At 41.3% G+C, this 26093-nt stretch overlaps 1 protein-coding gene across 2 annotated transcripts in view; it reads right to left on the bottom strand.

Annotated features, from left to right (window-relative positions):
* Positions 1-12358, bottom strand: part of sh2d4a (SH2 domain containing 4A) — a 35482-nt gene extending 23124 nt beyond the window's left edge. The window contains exons 1-3 of one of the 2 annotated variants that reach the window (XM_062984237.1): positions 12214-12358; positions 11737-11966; positions 4527-4686 (exon numbers count right to left, since the gene is read on the bottom strand). In XM_062984237.1, the coding sequence (XP_062840307.1) occupies positions 4527-4686; positions 11737-11902 (326 nt within the window). In that variant the 5' untranslated portion in view covers positions 11903-11966; positions 12214-12358. The remainder of the gene's footprint in view (positions 1-4526; positions 4687-11736; positions 11967-12213) is intronic. The other variant, XM_062984236.1, reaches the window with a different exon arrangement.
* Between the last annotated feature and the right edge of the window lie 13735 nt (positions 12359-26093).

Here is a 26093-nt window from a genome sequence, read left to right as displayed (position 1 = left end):
TTAGGTGTCTCGGCTTATATTTTGGGTCGGCTTATACTCGAGTATATACGGTACATGGATTCTGCATCCATGGATTCAGCTGACTGTGGCCCAAAAGTATTTGGGGATGGGATTCCAGAAAGTAAACATTGATTGGTAAAATCATACACTATGTTCATGTGTAGGCATACCTGCAGTAGCCTCCTGCCTTTTCACTGATCCTTAGGCTCTCTCACTTGTTTGAGCTGTTTGTTATTTTCTATAAGGAGCACCATTGTACTATATCATTGTTTATAATAGGACTAAAAGATCCATGGCTTTTATATCCATGGGGACGGGGTAGGATGGTTTTCTGGAACCAAATCCTAGCAGATACTGTGAATCCAATGTATGATGAATGATCTACCCATTACATTGCTCCTACAATTTATATGCATAATTGTGCAACGTTCTGAGATATGACTGCAGCAGGCTGTCAATTAGATTAGATGGATGCTGGAGGAAGTGGTGATCAACCCAATCATTTTCCCCATCTAAATTGGCCCATGAAAACTGTGGTTAGCCTTATGCAAGAAAATAAGCCCTTTGTATTTGATGAGCCTTTTGACCCTCCTCTTCAAAGACTTCAATAGTCCCACTGTTCAAGTCAAATTGCTGCACATTAGCGATTACATTTCAGGTTTAGAAAATAATGATTGGAGATCTTCATGAAAGACCTTCTGTATCAAGGACCCTGACAATCCCTCTCAAAAACTCACTCAGGCCATTTCCTTTCACTTGGATGATGAGTAGGCATTTTTGTTGATGTGTTTTCTTAAACACATACAAGGAGTCGCAGTAGATCATACAAAAGGCTGAACTAATCCAGCATTCTGTTCCAACATTGCCTTGCCAGATCCCTTTGGGAAACTCAAGGGAAGGAAATGAGATAAATAACACCTTCCTGTTGGAGGTTCCTGAGCACCTGGTATTCAGGGACATTTATTCTCTGAAACTGGGAGCAGAACTTGAAAAAGTGGCCAGTGCTCATACCGACTGGGAGAATCTTGAAGCTGTAATCGACAAAGTAACTTCTTCAAGATCTGGCTGGAGGCAATATACAGTAGAGTTTCGCTTATCCAACGTAAATGGGCCGGCAGAACATTGGATAAGCGAATATGTTGGATAATAAAGAGAGATTAAGGAAAAGCCTATTAAACATCAAATTAGGTTATGATTTTACAAATTAAGCACCAAAACATCATGTTATACAACAAATTTGACAGAAAAAGTAGTTCAATACGCAGTAATGCTTTGTAGTAATTACTGTATTTATGAATTTAGCACCAAAATATCATGATATATTGAAAACATTGACTACAAAAATGCATTGGATAATCCAGAACATTGGATAAGCGAGTGTTGGATAAGTGAGACTCTACTGTATAGCCATCTTGATCAACATGTTTTGGCCTATGTGTTGGGCTCTTCTGCTAATAAATTACTATCTGTTTCTTCTATGGATTCCATTGGACAGTTTTTGATGATATTACAGTAGAGTCTCACTTATCCAAGCCTCGCTTATCCAAGCCTCTGGATAATCCAAGCCATTTTTGTAGTCAATGTTTTCAATATATCATGATATTTTGGTGCTAAATTCATAAATACAGTACTGAACTACTTTTTCTGTCAAATTTGTTGTATAACATGATGTTTTGGTGCTTAATTTGTAAAATCATAACCTAATTTGATGTTTAATAGGCTTTTCCTTAATCTCTCTCTATTATCCAACATATTCGCTTATCCAAGCTTCTGCTGGCCTGTTTAGCTTGGATAAGTGAGACTCTACTGTATATGCATCCCAATTCGAACATTTAATGGAGAAAGAGGGGCAAGCGTAACACTTCTGAGGGCCACTCACTTTACCCACTCACTCACTTCACATTTTCTCAGCTGAATAGGAACCATTGAGAGACAATGTGTTTGCTTTTCATGGGAAAACCCAGATGACCTTACTACTAGTGTTTACAAGTCTGTGGTGTCTCGGGTTTGAAGTCCAGTTCCATATTGGGACTATACATTTTGCTTTGAGTGTGGTTGGTGTCCACTCTTTCCAAAAGCAGGCACAGTTGCACTCACAAGAAAATGACTTCAGATGAAGGTTCATCTGCGGCTAGTACATTTCTGCTCACTCTTCCTGCTCTCAGATCTACAGAAGACCTATCTAAGCTTGCATAAATTTAGTTTTGCAAGGGGAGTCTCTCATGGGAGTTCAGACTACTGCAACATCTAAAATCTCATAGAGGCCAACTCAGGTCCAGGCTATTTGTCAAATTGCATCTCCCTGTATAGACCATCTTGGGTACTTCGGTCTGCAGAGGAGGCCCTGCTCTCAGTCCCACCCCCGTCACAAGCGTGGCTGGTGGGAACGAGACAGGGGGCCTTCTCTGTGATCATCTCCCGCCTCTGGAACTCCCTCCCTAAAGAAATAAAAATGGCCCCCACCCTCCTCTTCTTTAAGAAACAGTTAAAGACACATCTATGCACTTTAGCTTACGGAGAGGAGGAGGATTACAATAATTGTCACCCCATAGCAAGGAGCCTCCCGTGGCCTAGGGGATAAAAGCCTTGTGACTTGAAGGTTGGGTTGCTGACCTGAAGGCTGCCAGGTTCGAATCCCACCCGGGGAGAGCGCGGATGAGCTCCCGCTATCAGCTCCAGCTCCATGCGGGAACATTAGAGAAGCCTCCCACAAGGATGGTAAAAACATTAAAAACATCCGGGCGTCCCCTGGACAACGTCCTTGCAGACAGCCAATTCTCTCACTCCAGAAGCAACTCAGGTTGCTCCTGACACGAAAAAACAAACCCATAGCAGCTAGGTTAAGTGAAACTACAACAAATGCCCAACATTTTCTGCAACTTGATCATTTAATTTGGTCCAGGTATACACTCACTCTGTGCAATAATTTTTTATTGACTGTTATGCTTAAATCTGGAGCCTCTGGTGGCGCAGTGTGTTAAAGCGCTGAGCTGCGGAATTTGCAGACCGAAAGGAGCAGAGTGAGCACCCGCTGTTAGCCCCAGCTCCTGCCAACCTAGCAGTTCGAAAACATGCAAATGTGAGTAGATCAATAGGTACCGCTCCAATGCAGTCATGCCGGCCACATGACCTTGGAGGTGTCTACGGACAATGCCGGCTCTTTGGCTTAGAAATGGAGATGAGCACCAACCCTCAGAGTTGGACACGACTGGACTTAACGTCAAGGGAAACCTTTACCTTTACCTATGCTTAAATTTATTGTTTTTTTCTAATTTGGAATTTTTATTATAATAAGCATGTTATCATCATTTTACACTTTTTGATATAATGTGAAGTTGTTGTGGCATTGAATGTTTGCTGCTTTATATGTATGTTTACCGCTCGGAGTCCCTCTGGGAAGAGCGGGCGGTCTAGAAATAAAGATTATTATTATTATTATTATTATTATTATTATTATTATTATTATTATTATTATTTTAAGACTAGGACTCTCACAAGAGGTCCTTTCTCACATTAATAGAAGTGGACTTTATATAGGCTAACCCCACATGCACCAGCCAATCTCAAACAGTCTGGGCAACCTATAGGGTTATGTTGCCCATATTGGTGTCAAAAAAATGTGACAATCTTACTAGCAGCCCATACCATCTATCAATTTGGGTTACATACATACTAGAAGGAATAGTTCATGCCAAGCATCAATTCTTCAGAGACGAGGACATTTCTGGCCTACTGGGCTTATGTTCCGTTGTTATGATATCCCCAAGCATATCAAGCAAAAGTGTTTATATTAAAATTGTGACATGCCCAACATCAAGCAAAAGTATTTACCGGTATGTTAAGTTGGTTGTTATGCTCAGGTATATCAACCAAAAATCAAATTGTAATATGCTCAAGCATATCAAGCCAAAGTGTTTATATTAAGTTGTTATGATATACTCAGGTATGTCAAGCGAACGTGCTCATGTTAAGTTCTTATGATATGCCCAAGTTAGATGTTGCTCCTGAAGATTTCAATAAATAACCGTGTTCTTTCCTATGTTCCAAAGTGTTTGCCAATGTAAAAATAGAAGCTTTCCTAGAAAGGAGCAAGAAACTAGTTACAGTACTTACTTTCCATGTTTACAGTGCAAAACACACAAAAAAGCCAGTCTAGGTTGCCATAGCAGAAATGAAGACCTTGCAGCCAAAAGTGACACAGACTAACACCACTTAGTTTATTTCTAAAACTATTTTCCTTCTATTCCCATGAGTATTTGGACCAGTCAGGGAAGTTAATTTGTTACTGGAGGTAATACACCCACCAACAAGCTACGTTTATGGAAAAACAAATAAACAAAAAGAAAAAAAAGGTTGAACTATCTTTTCATCTGCTCTGAGAAGTATCTAATTTAGTCAGTACTAGTCAGTACCTGGCCCAAAGAGAACCCTTTCGATTGCCAGGAAAAAGCGACAACGGACCAAACAGACTGGAAGAACCAGATTTTTTTGGTTATTATTTCAAACGTTTGAAAAACCATACCAACCTTTTTGCTTCTGCTTCCTGGAGCGACTGCTGCCTCACTCTTTCGGCAAGAATTTCACTGCAGAGCACGTCGTACGGCTTATCCAGCGAGTGCTCTCCCATCACCCAAACCCAGATATCACCATCGGATCCCAGCTTCCACTGCACAGATTTTCCATGGCCTGAAAAACAGAGGGGAAAAAAATACTAGGCTGGGAAAAACAGACCGTTTACAGTCAAGAGAGTGATCAAACTCCATGCTACTGTGGCAGAAGCAAACCTTTCCTTGAATAGACCATGTTGCCCGGAGGACTATGGGAGTTATAGCCTGAAAAGTAAACTTTTCAAACTCTGCACATGGCTTCTTCAAACCTAGAACTGGTCCCATCGGTAGGGTGAGAATGACAGAATAATCGGAGGCACACGATTATCAGCAGAGACTGCAAAAAATCAAATCAATGCAAAGTTCCATGCAATATTGGTGTGTCCCAAGAGCATGTGCTGAGTTTGCAGTTCATAAGTGCATATCTCTGTCATAACATCACACCAATTTTATACTAGGTGTTGCAGTATAGTTGCAGAAAGCAAGATATGGCTCATAGGATTAGCATCTAATTAATTGGTACCTGCACATTCAGACAGATGTTCATCATCCCCAAACCCTATTTGCTTGAGTATTTCAACGATCAACATGTAAAGACAAAGAGTTACATTAGGTATCTCCAAATGTATTTCTTATAATGTACAGCAGAGTCTCACTTATCCAACATAAACAGGCCGGCAGAATGTTGGATAAGTGAAAATGTTGGATAATAAGGAGGGATTAAGAAAAAGCCTATTAAACATCAAATTACAAATTTTACAAATTAAGCACCAAAACATCATGTTTTACAACAAGTCTGCCACTTGTTTGGGAGCATGGCTGTGCTTGTGTTGTTGTTGGGCGTGTTGGCGTGTTCTCACATTGCTGCCTAGAGAAACAAACGTGGATCCGGGCAGGAGGCAAACTGTGTTGGATAATACAGAAGTTGGATAAGCAAAGGTTTGATAAGCGAGACTCTACTGTATTATTTTGGGGATTGGGAATGAAGATGGAGCCATACTCCAAAGTCACAACTGTGATAACGTTGTCCCTTTCCCTATTACAGTAGAGTCTCACTTATCCAAGACTCGCTTATCCAAGGTTCTGGATTATCCAAGTCATTTTTGTAGTCAATGTTTTCAATGTATCATGATATTTTGGTGCTAAATTCGTAAATACAGTAATTACAGCATAACATTACTGCGTATTGAACTACTTTTTCTGTTAAATTTGTTATCTAACATGATGTTTTGGTGCTTAATTTGTAAAATCATAACCTAATTTGATGTTTAATAGGCTTTTCCTTAATCCCTCCTTATTATCCAACATATTCACTTATCCAAGGTTCTGCTGGCCCATTTAGCTTGGATAAGTGAGACTTTACTGTACTTTTCATGGGCAAAAATTCTTTGGAGGGGCACTGGAAGGGATTTTTTACTCAAATTTATGGGCCATTTGCAAACTTTTTTCAGTGGTTATTCAAAAAGGAAAACAAGCTACAAAAAAGGTAATGAATAATACAGCAAGAATCCTACTGAGTTACTATAAAATTGCAACATTAATGATAATGAATTTCATCTGAGACTGCTTCCCTTCTGTCTACTCTTAAGATGCCATAGTTTCATCACTCCAGACATGGTCCTCTTCTCTTTTGCTTCCATACTTTTTTTTTAAGTCCTAGAAAATTTAGCTGTTTTGCTTTCTTTTTTCAATAATGGAACAGCACTATGAGACCTGCATGTGTGAATAAACCTTATTGTGGCTTGTCCATTTTGCTATGGTTTTGACATGTGCAGTTATGACTACTTCAACAGAAAAGTTTAAATGCTTTCCAATGGCTCAGTTGCTCTCAGGAAGAGCTTGAAGCCCAAATATTTTGGTAGTTTTTATCTCACCCTTATGTGCTTTTCTTCCTGTTCACTGTTGGAATTGCAACAAAATGAAATGCAACTAAAGCAGGGCTGTGTTCCTGGTGGATTTTCCAAAGTTGTATATGATAATGTCCCATTTGCTTAATGTGTTCCAAATGCCAAGAAGTTAAGACAAGTGTGAGAAAACAAGATTCGAAGTGGGCTGGGTGTTCTTCAGTGTCAAGTTACACAAAAGGAAATGTACAGTCTACCTATTTGACCTGAATGTGGATGAACTTGTAACCCTAGGTCTTTTGAAATACCAGAGGTATTCTGTGTTTTCAAAATGATAGTTATTATTCTATATCCTCAGTGCTCATTTCTTTAGAGGTGTAAAGGTTCACTAACAACAGTCAAATACCTTTCATAAGGCAATACATTAAGCCTGTGGCAGAACACATAATTGGAGTAAATTGCTGGAAATGGAGTAAGCAACAGGAATTAGATCAACATGAGCAATTAGGTTCCCATGTACTTAATTTAGTCAGTGGAGAGTGGAGAGTTTGCATCTCACACAGCTATGATCCGTAGGCCTCTTCTACACTGCCATATATTCCAGTTCAAAGCAGGTAATTTGGATTTTATATGGCAGTTTAGAAGAAGCCTTAGATAATAACTTATATCGAGTGGGGAGTTTTGCATCTCACACAGCGATGACACTTAGATGCTAAGTTATATCTCTCAGCCATTTATTATTCTGGATTATTCTGAATTATTTTGTTGGTACGTGTTTGCTTTAGGAGCCCCTGGTGACGCAGAATGTTAAAGCACTGAGCTGCTGAACTTGTGGACCGAAAGGTCACAGGTTCGAATTTGGGGAGCGGAGTGAGCTCCTGCTGTTAGCCCCAGCTTCTGCCAACCTAGCAGTTCAAAAACATACAAATGTGAGTAGATCAATAGGTACCGCTCCAGTGGGAACGTAACGGTGCTCCATGCAGTCATGCTGGCCACATGACCTTGGAGGTGTTTACGGACAACGTTGGCTCTTCGGCTTAGAAATGGAGATGAGCACCAACCTCAAGAATCGGACATGACTGGACCTTATGTCAGGGGAAAAGCTTTACCTTTATCTTTTTCTTACGTGTTTGTTTAATTAAGGCATTGAATCTTTGCCTTTTTGTATGTTGGAATCTGCCCTGAGTCCCACTGGGGAGATAGGGCGGAATATAAATAAAGTTGTTGTTGTTATTATTATTGTTGTTGTTGTTGTTATTGAGATCTTTACCTCATTGCTGACCTCTACAATATACTGGCTGCAAATAAGGCATCCTAACAGTCTGTCTCTGTCCCCTCTTATACAGACAATATAGGAAGAATACCGAACTGGCCATATGTTTGTTTATTCTAAAAGATATCTATCAAAAGCCTAGTATCATATATGTCAGTCCAAGGAAAATACTCAGTGATATTGGATGGTTTTACAGCCCAAAAGAACATCTTCATATGATACTGCATTGCTTTGATTTGCAAGTTCCTCCATAATGTAATTTGTAGTATATTACTTAATGGCCAAAGCTCAGAAAAAGTTTCTTTTTATACTTCAGTGTCCAGAATCCAACAGTCAGCATGATACATGGCCATGCTAGCTGGGAGAGAGGGTTGTGAGAGCTGTAAAAATTACTGTATTTTCTGGCGTATAAGACTACTTTTTAATCCAGAAAAAAATCTTCTCAAAAGAAGATAATCTTACAATATTTATATGGTGCACCTTACCCAGTCTACTTTTACAACCTCTCCATTTAAATCCATGTTTTTATTAGTTCTTGTCATTTGTTTTCATTGGCTAATGTTAAAATTTTTATAATTGTGCATGTTTTTTGTCTATTGTGTTTTATATTGCTATTGTTTTTATTCGGGCTTGGCCCCATGTAAGCCACCCTGAGTTCCCTTTGGGGAGATAGAGGCAGGGTATAAAAATAAAGTTATTATTATTATTAGTATTACACACCGGGTGTCATCTTATAGGACAGCTGCTGAAACTTCTGAGCAGTACTGGAGAATCTGAGGTCACCACATATGATGGGAGGACCGCAAAAACGGCCGCAGCCGCATCCCCGCCATATGAGGAGACTGTATGAAAGCAGCAAGGGTGGCACTGTACCAGTACAATGGAAAAAAATTCCACTCACCAGGATTCGTGGAAATAAGTGACTTAATGCGATCCTGATGATGAGGTGAGGGGGCGCCTCACCAGGAAGGTGAAAGTGAAGGGCGGAGCAAGTTGCAGGCGTCCAGGACGCCTGGGGTATGGAAAAAAAGAGTGACGCTGAGCCCAGAAAAACACGCCTCTTTCACTCATCTGGCCTGACCTTGTATCCTATAACTGTACCTCCTTCCTCTGCCTCTCAGTTCTTGCTCCTGAGGACTGCAGTGAAGTGGCGCAGATGCGCATGTGCTAGATCTGAGAGGCAGAGAAGGGGGCACAGCAATAGGATACAAGGGCGGGCCAGATGGGTGAAAGAGGCATGTTTTTCTGGGCACAGCACCACTCTATCTCTTTTTTCCATACGTGTTTGCATTACCACTTTGAGAGTCTTTTTTATTTGGCATGTGTTGGAAGAGGGGTAGTCTTATACGGTGAGTATATGCCAAACTATTTTAACTGGAAAAGTTGAAGGTCATCTTATACGCCGGAAAATACGGTAATTTTCCTCATGCTATGTTACTAATTAGTAACATCAAAATCGCATAGACTCATAGAGTTGGAAGAGACCACAAGAGCCAACTAGTCCAACCCCCTGTCATTCAGGAACATAGAATCAAAGCACCCCTAACAGATGGCCATCCAGTCTTTGCTTAAAAACCACCAGGGAAAGAGATTCTACTACACTCTAAGGCAGAATATTCCACTACTTGCAGGAAGTTCTTCCTAATGTATACCCTGTTTCCTCGAAAATAAGACAGTGTCTTATATTAATTTTTGCTCCCAAAGATATGTTAGGTCTTATTTTCAGGGAATATCTTATTTTTCCACAAAGAAGAATTCACATTTATGGTTGAATTTTTTAAAAATGAAAAGTTATTGTCCACTGTACAGTAGTTGTCATCACAAACCAGCATAACCAAACTGTGAATCCTTTCAAGAATTTCTACATTATATTTTATTGTATACTGTTTTTAAATTTCTGTTTTAAGTTTCTGTTTGTATGTAAATGTATGTTGTTGTTGGGCTTGTCCCTGTGTAAGCTGCCCTGAGTCCCTTCTGGGAATACAAGAATAAAGTTATTATATTATTATTATTATTTCTTGTTACTACAGTAGAGTCTCACTTATCCAACGCTCACTTATCCAACGTTCTGGATTATCCAACGCATTTTTGTAGTCAATACTTTCAATACATAGTGATATTTTGGTGCTAAATTCGTAAATACAGTAATTACTATGTAGCATTACTGCATATTGAACTACTTTTTCTGTCAAATTTGTTGTACAACATGATATTTTGGTGCTTAATTTGTAAAATCATTGCCTAATTTGATGTTTAATAGAGTTCTCCTTAATCTCTCCTTATTATCCAACACATTCGCTTATCCAACATTCTGCCAGCCCGTTTATGTTGGATAAGTGAGACTCTACTGTAGTTGTCATCACAAACCAGCATAACCAAACTGTGAATCCTTTCAAGAATTTCTACATTATATTTTATTGCTATACTGTTTTTAAATTTCTGTTTGAAGTTTCTGTTCGTATGTAAATGTATGTTGTTGTTGGGCTTGTCCCTGTGTAAGCTGCCCTGAGTCCCTTCTGGGGATACAAGAATAATGTTATTATATTATTAATATTTCTTGTTACTACCTTCATTTCCACGTACAACCATCTATGGTATGTACATTTACCGACCCTGCATGCTTCCAAACAAAAACTTTACTAGGCCTTATATTTAGCAATTCAGCAAAACCTCTACTAGGTCTTATTTTCTGGGGATGTCTTATTTTCATGGAAGCAGGGTAGGTGAAATCTTTTTCTCTGCCATTTGAATCCATTGAAGGGATCATAATCCCCAGAGCAACAGAAAACAAGTTTGCCTCTTCCTCAATGTGGCATCTTTTCAGATATTTAAACATGGCTATCATATCCAGTGGGCTAGATCAGGGGTCCCCAAACTTTTTAAACAGGGGGCCAGTTCACGATTCTTCGGACCGTTGGAGGGCTGGACTATAGTTGGCCACCGAGCAATAATAATAATAACAACAACAACAACAATAATAAAAAAGAGAGTTGAAAGAGACCTTTTGGGCCATTGAGTCCATTCCCCTTCTGTCTTTGTGCACCGAAAGCACAAGCAAAGCACCCCTGACAGATGGCCACCCAGCCTCAATGTTAATAATAATAATAATTATTATAATTATAATAATTATTATTATATGCACGCATCATCCGAAAATACATCACACAGTCCTGGACACTTGGGAAGTGTTCGACTTGTGATTTTGTGATACGAAATCCAGCATATCTATCTTGTTTGCTGTGTCATAATAAAATAATAATAATAAAGAGGGTTGGAAGAGACCCCTTGGGCCATTGAGTCCAACCCCCTTCTGCCTTTGTGCAGCAAAAGCACAAGCAAAGCACCCCTGACAGATGGCCACCCAGCCTCAATGATAATAATGATAATAATAATAATAATAATAATAATAATAATAATAATAATAATAATAATGATGATCGGCATTTGGAAACAATAGACATTGACAAAATTACGATCTGCCAACTGCAAAAGGCCACCTTACTGGGATCTGCACGCATCATCCGAAAATACATCACACAGTCCTAGACACTTGGGAAGTGTTCGACTTGTGATTTTGTGAAACGAAATCCAGCATATCTATCTTGTTTGCTGTGTCATACAACGTCGTTGTGTCAATGATAATAATAATAATAATAATAATAATAATAATAATAATAAAGAGGGTTGGAAGAGACCCCTTGGGCCATTGAGTCCAACCCCCTTCTGCCTTTGAGCACCAAAAGCACAAGCAAAGCACCCCTGACAGATGGCCACCCAGCCTCAATGTTAATAATAATAATAATAATAATAATAATAATAAGAAGAAGAAGAAGAAGAAGAAGGGTTGTAAGAGAAGAAGAGACCCCTTGGGTCATTTAGCCCAACCCCCTTCTGCCCTTGTGCCGTGGGGGCCGGATAGATAGCTTTGATGGGCCGCATCCGGCCCCCGGGCCTTAGTTTGGGGACCCCTGGGCTAGATAATCCCGTTTTTCTCCTGGGCTCACACACTGACCTGCCTTCCGCGCTGGTTTCGGTACAGTGGCCGCATCTTCTCTTTCCTTCCACCTCCGGATCTGCTCCTGCCTCATCTTGAAGAACAAGATCTGCTTTTGCTCTTCACTGAGCTCTGCCAGCAGCTCTGGATCCACATACATGTCGGCCAGGATTTGCTTCAGCATGGTTGTGGAAGAAACTTCTCACACTAAAGCCTTGCGCGGGGAGAAAGAAGAAGAGAAGGCTGACCTGAGGAGAGAAGAGCAAGAAGTCACTTTCTCTGCCACCTTTTCCAGCAGAAGCACATCAGTGGCCAAAGGGGAGAGAAAAATCTCTCCCCACCCTTAAGATGCAGCAGGAACGCAAGCTCTCCACATGGCAATTACTCTCCCAGCGACTGCACCTACTTTTAGCTCTTGGATTTCCTGCAAGGACTGACAAAGTAAACAAAAGAGCTCAGAGGACACAAAGGAAAGGAAGACTTGGCAACACTTACACCAAAACTGAGCCCTTGTGTCCTGCACTGAGCAAGGTTTTGAATATAAAGCAGCCGCAACGAGGACCAGAGAAGAGTGCTCAGATCTGATGCCGCGTGGAAGTTCCCTCTGCTTTTAAACACTGGCTGCTAAAAGTCACAGGTGTGGCTTACCTCTCTGACTCAGCAAGCCGTTCTGTTATGAGACCAGGAAGTGTAAAGAGGTGAACCCTAACCCTTTCCTGTCTCTCGGATCTTAAGAAAGTCAAGTGCCGGCCGGTGCCAAACACCCACGGATAAAGTGATTAGGCCAATGTCAGCAAACACCCATGTCAAGGAGTGAGATATAGTTTATCTTCTGCATAAACAGAAATACATGCAGCAGTTCCCTGCATGAAGGAGGGTGAAAACAACAGAACTGGGAGGAATAATATAATAAATAATAAAACTTTATTTATATCCCACCACCATCTCCCAGAGGGATTTGGGACAGCTCACAAAACACTTAATACAAAATGCAACAAGTGCAAAACAAAGCATAGGCAATAAACAGTCAACACAGCATCATACATTCACAGTATCCCCTGGTAAAAAACAATAAAATACAGCAATTGTTGTAGATAAAACAGTAGTATTCGACCTCAGATTTGTAAAGTGCTAAAAAAGAGTCTAACAGTCCTTATATGTATTATAGGTAAAGGTAAAGGTTTTTCCTTGACGTTAAGTCCAATCGTGTCCGACTCTTGGGGTTAGTGCTCATCTCCATTTCTAAGCCAAAGAGCCAGCGTTGTCCGTAGACACCTCCAAGGTCATGTGGCTGGCATTATTGCATGGGGCACCGTTACCTTCCCACCAGAGCAGTACTTATTGATCTACTCACATTTGCATGTTTTCAAACTGCTAGGTTGGCAGAAGCTGGGGCTGACAGCAGACACTCACTCCGCTCCATGGATTCGAACCTGCGACCTTTCAGTCCACAAGTTCAGCAGCTCAGTGCTTCAACACGCTGCGCTATCAGGGGTTCCACATATGTATTATAAGAGAGTCTAAACATGATCTACACCTCACTATGGATCTGATCAGAACCCTATTCTGGCTTTTCCAACAAGCCTTTGATCATGTTTAGACTCCCATATGTATTATAAGAGAGTCTAAACATGATCGAAGGCTTGTCGGAAAAACCAGAGTAGGGTGCTGTTCAAATCCATAGTGAGGTGTAAAGGCTACGATGCTCCCCCCTTTGCACACATACAACTGCTATTTACATTTTTAAATGTGTAGGTTAATTGCATTTTTATTTATCGTGTCAGAAGCAAACCGGGGGTGCAGGTTGTAATGTATTTGAAAACACAAAGTTAAAAAAAAACACAACAACTTGGCATTATACTAAATGTCCTTTGACCAGTAGCTGGCCACTTGGAATGCCTCTAGTGTTGCTATAAGAAGGTCCTCCGTTATGCATGTGGCAGGGCTCAGGCTGCATTGTAGTAGGTGGTCTGTGGTTTGCTCTTCACACTCGCATGTCGTGGACTCCACTTTGTAGCCTCATTTCTTAAGGTTGGCTCTGCATCTTGTGGTGCCAGAGCGCAGTCTGTTCAGAGCTTTCCATGTCGCCCAGTCTTCTGTGTGCCCGGGAGGGAGTCTCTCATCCGGCGTCAGCCACTGATTGAGATTTCGGGTTTTAGCCTGCCACTTTTGGACTCTCGCTTGCTGAGGTCTGTAGATCTTAGAAAACTATTTCTTGATTTAAGGCATTGGTTAATTGCATTGAGACAATTCATGTTGCATCTATTTTGAGCCCTGAATACAGAATGTTAACTCCAATTAAGAAAGCCAAAATTTATTCATTTATTTATTTACAACATTTATACCCCGCCCTTCTCACCCAAGGGGACTCAGGGCGGGTTACAAAAATTGGCAAAATTTAATGCCCAAAATGCAATCATAAAAACAAAACAATATCAACAGTATGTCTTTTTAAACTATGTTTTACCAATATATTATGACTTGGTTAAACAACCATTATACTAACTTTGCTGTGTATTTAGGCTATTTAATAGCACCAACATCCTGCATGATGTCAATGAGCAGGACACACATTGTAATTTCTTTCTTTCATTCATTCTTAAATCAAAGTTGCCCAGTTGTAGAATCTCTCCTAGCAGATATAAATGGAAAACAAGGAGAGCATTTCTACTGGCTCAAGAATGTAATGCAGAAACGTCACAGCAATAACAAACTCCCTCCACCCCCACTCTGGGAAAAAGGTTATAATTATAACATGCTTTGCAAATGAATGGCATCATGCTGAGGCATGTCATCATATAAACAAATGGTGCATGTATAGTCTGAGTGTTAATCATAATGAAAGAAGAACATCTTCACCGACAAACATGGACTTTATTGATAGGTTTGGGAGTATTGCAAAATTCAAACAAACCCTTGTGCCGGCAGACTACTGACTTGAAGGTTGGGTTGCTAACCTGAAGGTTGCCAGGTTCGAATCCAACCCGGGGAGAGCATGGATGAGCTCCCTCTGTCAGCTCCAGCTCCATGCGGGGGCATAAGAGAAGCCTCCCACAAGGATAATAAAACATCAACCATCCAGGGGTCCTATGGGCAACGTCCTTGCAGACAGCAAATTTTTTCACACCAGAAGCGACTTGCAGTTTCTCATGTTGCTCCTGACACGGAAAAAAAATGGGTGAGTAAGAGGACAACCTCCCAACAAATAACCCAACCAATAAGAATTGTGAATGTCCAAAAAAAAATAGGCTCTACTATCCAGAAGAACAGTGTTATGTACTGGTTGAGTGCTGGGACAGGCCATGGAAACTAACTGTGTGACAATATATAAATCATAATGTCCGAGCTTTAGAGTAAGGCAATGGCAAGCATCCTCTAAATAAATCTCTCAACGTATGTTGGACAGCAATGCAGAATGAAGGCACAGCTGGTAGGCTGAACCACAAACAAAACAACAGAAACAATCTCTACAATAACATGGAGTTATAGGTTCCACTTGTATGACATAATGAAAAATTAAATGGAATTTGATTGCCACCTGTGTAAATGGCATTATAGGATGTTTAGGCATGTTTATTGAGGATATATGTCACTAAATGCAGGTTCTATGTCGGGAGGTAGTACATCACACAATACCAGATTCACATAAAGTGGTAGTAAATCACTAAGTATCAACTGTTGGAGACAACCAAGGGAATCTTATGCCTTCATACACATTTCATAAACATCCTGAAAGTTTTGGATTGACTACTGAAGGAAAAAGTGTTGGAGTAACTACATTGTTGGCTTGACTTAGTAAGCCAGTTCTTAGGACCTGATCACATGCAGGGTCTCCCCCGTTTCTACACACTTTTGAAATAGTCTACAGACGGAGTCCCACAGAGCTCATCATACGATGCAAAACTACTTCTGCTTGTCGCTTGTGGAACTTTGTCTGTAAGCTGTTTCAAAAGTGTTTAGACACGGGATTATGGAGTCAGAAAGCAATTAATTGTCTTAAGAGCTTCTGGTTCACATGGAAATGGCTGAAGATGCTTAATTTAACTTGTGATGGGAATGGATCTATCACATTATCGAGTGTTAGATTGCTTTAGTAAGGTAAAGGTTTCTCTTGACGTTAAGTCCAGTCATGTCTGACTCTGGGGGTTGGTGCTCATCTCCATTGCTAAGCCGAAGAGCCGGCGTTGTCCGTAGAAACCTCCAAGGTCATGTGGCTGGCATGACTGCACCTTCCCGCCGGAGTGGTACCTATTGATCTACTCACATTTGCATATTTTCGAACTGCTAGGTTGGCAGGAGCTGGAGCTAACAGCGGGCGCTCACTCCGCTCCTGGGATTTGAACCTGGGACCTTTCAGTCTGCAAATTCAGCAGCTTTAATGCACTTTGCCACTGGGGCTCCATCATTGCTTTAGTGACATAAAAAAGTGGACATTCCTGTGGGTGGCCTCCAAATGAGCACCAGTGCTCCTTTTCTCCTCAGTAATCTTCTTGCATGGTTTTTTTTCCAATTTTTAAATTAACTTATTCATCAGGAATTGCGCAATTTTGATATATCACCATTTACCCGTTCTGCATTTCCCCCTTTTTGAGACCTAGATTTTGGACTTCCGCAATTCCGAGGTTTCCCCCCTTTTAATTAAAAACAAAAAGATAGCGATATGGGTGAGATCTACATTTGCCCATGTGATAGCTTAGAACATGGAGGATTACTGTAGAAATGGACAAAATTACATTGTGTGTGATGGGGTGAATATATCATCCATTTATCCATTTTTATTATTATAAACGGAACGAAACACTATGGTAAGAAGACGATTTCCCTCACTCATGGTATGAGGTCCTTACTCAACACAAAAATGTCAAATTGCAAACATGAATATATACATTCCATTCAGTAATACCACTTGCATAAGAATAAAAACACTACAGTATGAAGTAGCCAGGCAACTCCAAGAATCCACTCACAAGAGATCAAATGGCAGTCACCTTCACCATTGTTACATATGCTGGTAAATTAGGCCATTGTGTGGCTACTTAATTAGGAGGATAAATGCAACTATACTCAATGACCTGCAATATATTTCTCATGTTTAAGGGAGTAACTGAAAGGCTGATTCATAAAGTCAGGTGACAATGGTTACAGAATTACTTCTTTTGTGCTCTTTACTTCTTTCTTTGAGGTCCGTGGAGCATGAAATCTCTCACCTGAGCAGTCCGCCCCAAATTAGGAACAGCTTCCGCTTTCAGATTGTGTTCCTTTAAGAAAATATTAACCTGGCGGTTGGGGTTATGAGCCTTTTAAGATTGAAAAGAAAACCCACATTCGTACTGTGGCGACATTTAATTAAATCTGAATTTTTTGCAAATGTTTGTAAATATTAACCAGAGCCACTGTGTGGTTAATGTATCTTAGAGGAGTAACTAGCTTAGTTCAGAGAGGTAAAAACTGTTTATGCAATAGGGTTCCCAACAGCAACTCTTTAGATGTGTTAGACTGCAATCCCCATTGGACCCTGCCAGCTTGGGAATATGGGACTTGCAGTCCAGCATATCAGAAGGGCCCCAATTTGTGTGAAAATGAATGATACTATGCAGTTGAAATGGAAGAAGGAAATGCTGCATAAAAGCAAAAGTCCAGTGTTTAATGTGCTTGACTCACCATTCTGATGCAGAAGTGTGGCAATTTAGCTTTAATCTGCAGAAGGAAGAATATGTACCTCTAAAGAATACCGAGCTAATTATAACCCTATCTCTGTTTTCTAGAAATATAGTGGGTAGAGATAGCATAAACATTTAGCTGTCTGCAAGAGCACAAAGAAGGAATTCAGTGAATGAAGTTTTCCCCTCTCTTGACAGAAAAACTGTGGCTATAATTGTAGTCACAATGGGGAGAAGGAGGCTTTATGAAAATATTTCAAAAAATGAAAATAACTTAAGAACACAAAGTAAATAATCATGCATCTGGTTATTTTGCAAATCTTTTCCTGCATACAAAAATAATAGATTTGAAATGGGGCATTGCTTACCAGGGGCTGGGCTGTGGTGCAGGCTGGTGATCAGCCTGCTGCAATAAATCACTCTGACTATGAGGTCATGAGTTCGAGGCCAGCCCGTGGCGGGGTGAGCACCCGTCAATAAAAAATAAATAGCCCCTGCTCGTTGCTGACCTAGCAACCCAAAGATAGTTGCATCTATCAAGTAGGAAATAAGGTACCACTTATAAACGTTGGAATGAGGAAGTGCCATCACAGTAGATGATGAAGGAGCTGCTCCCCCCTGTAGCCAGAATCGAACATCCCCTCAGGAGAAGGTTAAATTGCCTCTGCGTCTGTCTCTGTCTCGGTTCTATGGGCATTGAATGTTTGCCCTATCTATATCTATATCTATATCTATATATAAATAATGTGATCCGCCCTGAGTTCTCTTCGGAGTGAGAAGGGCGGAATATAAATACTGTAAACAAATAAATAAATAAATAAATAAATTTTCTTACTGATGCCAGAAATTTGAGATTTTTCAAAACCCCGCGGATAGCGAGGGACACCTGGCAAACTTCACTAACCGTGGATGTTTCGATTCAGGAGTCAGGAATCTCACCAGATTGAAGGTAAAAAACAGATAATATAATATAATAATATAAAAATTTATTTATATACCGCCCTATCTCCCAAAAGGGACTCAGGGCGGTTTACAACAATAATACACAACATACAGTACATAGCAATATAAAAACACATTATTACACAAAATAAAATTTTACACTAAAAATGACAATCAATGAAGATCACAACAGCTTCCAATCGGATTAACATAGTCCATAATCAGGAGAAGATGAGACTGTGTAGTATATTTTGGGTCAAAGTGGGTGGGATAACCAGGATAGGTTCATTCAAACACCTGCTGAAACCACCAGGTTTTGAGCTCCTTTCAGAAGGTGTGCAGAATAGGGGCCAACCTAATCTCCTTAGGGAGGGCATTCCAGAGCCGGGGAGCCACTACCGAGAAGGTCCGCTCTCTCATCCCCACCAACCTCGCTTGAGATGGCGGCAGGAGCGAGAGAAGGGCCTCCCCAGCAGATCTCAAGGACCACACTGGTTGATAGGGGGAGATGCGATCACGGAGATAGGCAGAGCCCGAGCCGTATAGGGCTTTATAGGTCAAGACCTGCACCCACAGCCGGCCCTAGATATTTTTCAAGTGTAGGCGAACAGAATTTTGGCGCCCCCCCCCCAAACCAATCACTGACAAATAAAAGCGTTGGATAAGCGAAAATGTTGCATAATAAGGAGGGATTAAGGAAAAGTCTATTAAACATCAAATTACATTAAGATTTTACAAATTAAGCACCAAAACATCATGTTTTACAACAAATCAACAGAAAAAACAGTCTCGACTGCGCCCCTGTATGTTTTGCGCCCGAAGCGACCGCTTAATTCGCCTCATTGTTGGACCGGCTCTGCCTGCACCTTGAATTGGGCCCGGCAAGTTATTGGCAGCCAGTGGAGCTGCTTTAATAGGGCCGTTGTGCACTCCCTATAACCAGCCCCAGTTAGAAACCTGGCTGCCGACCTTTGAACCAGCTGGAATTTCCGGACCGTCTTCATGGGCAGCCCCAATCCACACAGAAGGGACATTTGTACAGCAACAGAGAGTGGAGCCATAAGGCGATCTCGAATGGAGCTTCGGAGATTCGCTGCTGCAAACTGTCTCAGGCTGAACAGCTGAGTTGGGATGCATGTGTGTGTGGGGAGTTGCGGACTATAGAGTCAGGTTGCTGCTGGTCCTGGGGGGCTCAGGGAAGGCCTCACGTCAAAAGTCAGACGCCAATTAGAGAGCAAAATAGAGTTTATTAAAGCAACAGTCCAAAAAATAGCTCAACAAACTAAAAAGACTTAAAACAGCTTTCAGTGTTATTAAGTAGAACAAGCGGGTAAAACCCCAAAAAACAAGAACTGGCAAATAATCCAGATTAGCCAGAGATATAATCTGGGTTAAATTTAAAGTTCTAGAACTTGACCCAAAAGTTCACAATGGGCTGAAAAACAGAGGCATGAACTAAAGCAAGTAGTATTGAAGCCCACAAACCTTTCCCAAAACTCAAAAGTACAAATAGGAGTTCAAAACAAACAAACACCCAAACTGAGCTAGGGAACTCCCAGTTGAGAGCAGCAAAGCCAGCGAAACAGCGAGATGCTGGCGAGTTCGCAGCAACCTCTGCTGGAACATACACCAAACCAAGAGTTAAAGGAGCAGAGCAGGAAAGCGTCATCAAGCCAGTCCGAAGTCAGGATAAGCAGACAGCATCGGTATCAGGAGTGAAGGTAGTAGTCAGCAAGAGCAGACAGCCACGGAATAGAGAACGATGCCAAGCCACGGATTGAGAGCGAAGAGCAAAGCCGAGTCAAGTTCCAGTCCAAGGTCCAAGGTCCGAGAGGTTGAAGTCATCCAAGAAGGTCACAACACGAAATGGCACAGAGAGCCAAAGCAACGAGGGCGAAAAGCAGATCCGTTGCAAAGTCCCAGTCCAGTCTTCAGTAACGCACACAGGAAACCCAATGGCGCCCAGCAACACCTTGCCACACGCAAAGTATAATGGCCAAACAACCCCAATATATCCAGGTCTCCCTGGGCTTCCAAACTATCCACGCCCAAAGAGCAGGTGTCTCAACTTCTTAATCCTAATCAGAACTCCACACAGCCAATGCCCTTGGGTCAGGTGTTCCAAATTCCTCATCAGAGTCCCAATCATCCTGCCCATGCCCAACTCTATCCACACCTGTGAACCCCCTCTCACTCCTCCAAGCAGACCAAGTGAAATCTGCTTCTGAAGACACCCAAGCTTCCCCAGCATCAGCAATATCCATGGGCCCTGATTCTTCCCCAAGCATCTCTGGTGCCCGTGCCCAGTCCGTGCCCAATTCCTCCGTTAACACCTGTTCCCCAGCATCCATTTCCACCTCAGGATCCCCACATGAATCCTCCTCAGAAGACTCCCCATCAGTCTCTCTGACCCTTTTCCTAAACAAATCCTCCAACAAGCCCTCCTCGCGAGGGTTTTTCCTTCCTCTCCTGATCCCACCACTATCATTCACAGTCTCCGAAAGCACATTCACAACACCTCAGGGATGGCAGCCATTACCATTCATTTGGCCCTCTGTTCTTAGGAAACTATTTCTTCCGTGGGGGTAGAAATATGTCTTTCTTTTATTAGGGGTGAGGGTGGTTTTGTTTCACAATCAGTTTCCACTTGCAGCCTTATCACAATGGATTTACTGTACTTTTAATCCGTTTTCTGCCTCGCTGAGAAAGAAGAGGGGCAGCAGGGCATCTCCCTCTCGGTGACACTTTACCCATCACATGGGGGAAGTGTCACCCTCCCAGCAAGACCCTCGTGTTGTGGGAAGTCTCTTATGTTGTGTGGGGTGGGGCCTCCACTGAAACATGATGTTCTGTGATGGCTGGCATAGGGTTCCGTTCATTAGATGGGGTGAAAGTATCCTAGCATGAAAATCCCAACCCCCCAAATGAGGTCCTTAATAGTCTTGTTGGCCCTACCGTTTTTCCCATTTACTTTTATATTCAGAGATTGGCACTGGGGTTATAGACATATTTCCAATACTAGTTGGTGTTAGCCTGGCTGTGCCTCTATAAGCTCTGTCAACTCACTAAAAATGCCCCAGATGATGGAAAAGACACAGGAGGAAATACACAAGGAGGAAGGAGCTGCTAGCTAGCTAGTTTCTTCCCTGTGGCTTATTTCTAGTTATTCCTTTTGTTAGTAGATATTTTTCCCTTCTCCTCTGCGAAGAAAAAACATGTTTGTGTCAAGCCTTTCCGGAATTGCTCCTTCCTCCTGCCTGGGGTTCTCCCATCCTATCTGCTTTTGTTTCTTGGCAGGGAGCTTTACAATTTCTTAACAGGAAGAGTGAGTCGGCTTCTTATATAGTGAGTGCAAAGTGTGACTGCCACTGCTCTTACTTTCCCATAGTATCCCCGTTTTGAATAACCTTGTTCTGAACTCTTGATATTAAGAAGCCTACTTGATGGTGTCACTAAATCTGCTTTCTTGAAAATTTGAGCTTTTGGGATGCAACTCCCAGAATAGCTCACTGGAACTCCCTTTATTTATTTATTTATTTATTTGTTTATTTATTTATTTATTATTTACAGTATTTATATTCCGCCCTTCTCACCCCGAAGGGGACTCAGGGCGGATCACATTATATACATATAGGGCAAACATTCAATGTCCATAAACACATCGAACCGAGACAGAGAACACATTGAGCCGAGACAGAGACAGACAGACGCAGAGGCAATTTAACCTTCTCCTGAGGGGATGTTCGATTCTGGCCACAGGGGGGAGCAGCTGCTTCATCATCCACTCTGACAGCACTTCCTCATTCCAATGTCGTAAATTAGTTAAACTTTGCCATATCTTTAGGGGCAAAAATTGGGACTCATAATGGGTTGTAGTGTTGTGATTTCAGGTACCACAAGAACTGTGTGTTCAGGAGCCCAGCATGTCAAGCTTCCCAGAAGGCCAGATCAGACACAAGCAGGTAGAAGGCAAAATTTTAAGGGTAATTATCTGCGGCGAGAAAGGATGTCCATGGAGAAAACACTCCGAAGAACTGACATAAAGTAGAGTCTCGCTTATTCAAACTTCACTTATACAACATTCTGGATTATCCAACGCAGACTGCCTCCTGCCCATCTCCTCAGCTGTTTCTCTAGGCAGCAAGGGCTAAAAATGTTACGGATTTAACTTCTGACAATGTCATTTTATGCAATTCTATCTTTATTTGTAGTCATTTTTTTAGTAGTCACTGTTTTTGTAATCAATATCTTCAATACACTGTGATGTTTTGGTGCTAAATTCATAAATACAGTAATTACCACATTACGTTACTGTGTATTGAATGGCCTTTTCTGTCAATTTGCTATAAAACATGATGTTTTGGTGCTTAATTTGTAAAATCATAATGTTTAATAGGCTTTTCCTTAATCCCTCCTTATTATTCAACATTTTCACTTATCCAATGTTCTGCCAGCCCATTTATGTTGGATAAGCGAGACTCTACTGCATCAATAGCAAATATAGATTATTTTTATTTCATTCGTCATCTTTTTAAGAAATCCGTGGCAGGTCCTGATTAGCTTAGAAACTGTCCAGCTAAGATCCACATCCTGAGTAGCTCAGGACTCTGACTGATGTCAATGCTGGTTGGCTCTTTATGGTGATGGGAAAATTAATAAATTGTCATTGGAGTATTTGAAGTCCATTTATTGATCCATCTCCAAGAGAGGTGCGATAGGAAAAAAATGCAGTGTGGCAATGGAGAATGGGCTCATTATGAGCTTAATGGTTTAGCTCCAGTAGGAACAATAGAGTTGATCTAAGGTACATAATAAGTGCTTGTAAATGATGATTTCAATGGGTGTCACAAAGATGAGGCTGGTTTGAGGCATGGAAGAAGAACCATATTCTCAAATGGCCACAATCATATCAGAAAAAATAGGAAGAAGATCCAGAAACTCTGACACAAGTTCATTATGTGTTCCCCCCACATCTGGTAGTTCATTTTGTTTATTTTATGAAATGAAATATTACAAAGTATTTGCTAGGTGTTGGAAATACATTTTTAAATATCTGTTTGTGCTTATATCAAATCTTAGGGGGCATTACTTAATGAACTCTGACTTGATACATACAAAATTGAAATTTCCGACACTCTGAGCCAAATATAGGCTGAGTGCCCTTTATCCAAAGTGCTTGAGTGCAAAAATGTTTTGGAATTTGGGATTTGTTTGGATTTTGGAATACCTGTATTTACATATACATACATAATGAGATATCTTGAAGATGAGACTCAGATCTCAACATGAAATTCATTTAGATTTCATACATACCGTAAACATATATTCTGAAGGTAATTTGATACAAGATGATTTTATACACAATATTTTAAAATAATGTTGTGCATGAAACAAAGTTTAGATTTAGTTATTGTGTCGAGTAACTGTTAATGCCTTTTTGTTGGAGGCTTCATTACAATGGCAAGGGAAACCATTCTTTATAACACTTTCGGGATTCAGAGTGGAATTGTCATATTTTCTGAGCTTTACCTGGATTCTAGACATGCCATCCAGTGTTCATTTGGATCATTTTTTTGAGCTGAATTTCAAGTTTTAATATTTTAGAACATCAGTGGGTCTTTTATTCACTTTTTCCTCTTTCACTGAGGATCTGAACCCCGAACCCACACAAAAGTGGATGACTTGCTGTAGTTCATTTTAAAACTTGTAATACTTCTTACATAGGGGAAATTCATTTGGTGGCAAAAGCTTTTGCCCTTTTTCAGTCCCCTTTCAAGTTTGTGCACTTCTAATACTAGCCAGGTTACTGTTGTTCATACTGATGACATATCTTTAGCAAGATAAATGCTGCATACTTTCCGTGAGACTAGAACTGTAAACATTATGCAAAATTGCAGTACCTCTCTGAATACTGCTTCAAAGACACAGGATTTTTATGACCTCTGTGAGTTGTAAGACTTTCCTATGAACCGAAATGCCCGCAGCTCTGGAAATAAGTCTGGAAATTCCAAGTTTCTACATTCTTGGAAATAAATATGAAACTAAATACTATCACAGAGAACAATCTGGTTCCCAGAGGTGAGCCCCCCAGATGTTGTTATAGTACAATTCCCATTAGGATTAGACAGTTTTGCCAGAACCAAGAGAATGAGAGTGGTGGCTCATAACATCCCGGGAGCATAGGTTGTATACCCAGGCATATGAGAGAAAAACATCTTAATCTAGGACAGGCATGGACAAATGTTTTTGCTTTGGGGACGCATTGTGGGCCTGGCCAAGAGGGCCCGGCTGGGAGGAAGGGTCACCAGGCATGCGCTGGGTGGGATGGTGTAATGAAGTATGAATTTTTGGTTTACAGATGTTATGTTTAATTGTGTGTTTGTGTTTTAAAAGGGTAAGTATTACAGTTATTGCATCTCAGCACTCAGAGGCTGGTTGCCATGGAGAAGTAGGCGGAGCCAACTGCCGTTTTGTTGAAGAAGTGCAGTGTTTAAAAAAGGGATTCAGTCTGTGCTCTGATGAGGCACAGGGAAGATTGATCCTAGGTTGAGGGGATCCAGGAGACTCAATTGTTCATTTTGAGTCAGTTTAAAATAAGTTTGGTGACTTATTTATGTAGTCTGTGTCCTGGTAAGGAACAGAGAATTTGTGATCGTATATCACAGGGGTGACTGTGGTTTAAAAGTGGCAGAGGAAGAAGTTCTAACTACTTTAAGTAAAATAAGTGACACTTTAGGGAGTTTGACTCACCTCATTCTAGTATTGTAACTGTTAATGAAAGTGCCTCTAAGTGAGAAACAACCATTGTAACCACTAAGCTCTGTGCCTGAATAAACTTGTTATTGTTCCTCCAACATCTAAGCCTCTATCGCATATATTATAAACTAAGTTACACTACCATCTAAAGTGAAGAAGAAGAAAGAAAAAAAGTAAAAGATCTCCTCTTTGAGTCTTTGGTGGTTGCATCTTTGCAGATGGGTCTGGGATGGGGGGGGGGGCTGGGAAAGAGTGGGGCCAGGAGGGATGGGACAGGGTCCTGGTCATCTTCAGGTTGTCCTTCTGGCATAAGGGCAAGGTTGCTCGCTCCATCCTTATGCCGGGGGCAAAACGAGACACATGGCAACTGCCCTGCTCCTCCTCCCTCAATCTTCGGGCTGTCTTCTCAGCATTTTGCCAGGAGGAAGGTGAGACAGGCAATGGCCAAGAGCACTATGGAGGGCTCTGAGCTGCTACATGCCTTCCTCAGGCTGTCCTCTAGGCATAAGGACAGGGCCATTCACACCATCCTTATTCCAGAAGGAGGGCAAGACATGCGGTGGCTGAGAGTGCTCCAGAGGGCTCTCAGCTACTGTGTCTTCCTCCCCCATCATTTCTGCATAAGGATGCAGTGGACCACCACGTCCTCAACACAGAGTTTTGGCACCGATGCGCAGCTGCAGGAAGGGGTGACCGGCTGGTTGAGGATGCAAGCGGCAGAGTTTTGTGGGGAAGGAGTTGCCAAGCTCATTCATCGCTATGATAAGTGCCTAGATTTGAATGGTGACTATGTTGAGAAGTGGTATTTGGGTGTGGCTTTCAACTACATATGGTAAATGTTTTCTCCTATACTTTGTTCATTTTTAATTCCAAAACGTAATCTACTTTCTGGATAACCCTCGTATTTTTTGTCAAACCATCATCTCAGTTGCATTTAAAATGCCCCAGTTTCTCTTTCCTCCTCTCACTTTTCTCAAAGGCCCGGGCTGTGGTGCAGGCTGGTGAGCAGCCAGCCAG

Source organism: Anolis carolinensis, chromosome 6 (genome assembly GCF_035594765.1).
Source record: "Anolis carolinensis isolate JA03-04 chromosome 6, rAnoCar3.1.pri, whole genome shotgun sequence".
In the NCBI taxonomy this organism is placed as follows: Eukaryota; Metazoa; Chordata; class Lepidosauria; order Squamata; family Dactyloidae; genus Anolis; species Anolis carolinensis.
This window is presented reverse-complemented; position numbering and strand designations above follow the sequence as displayed.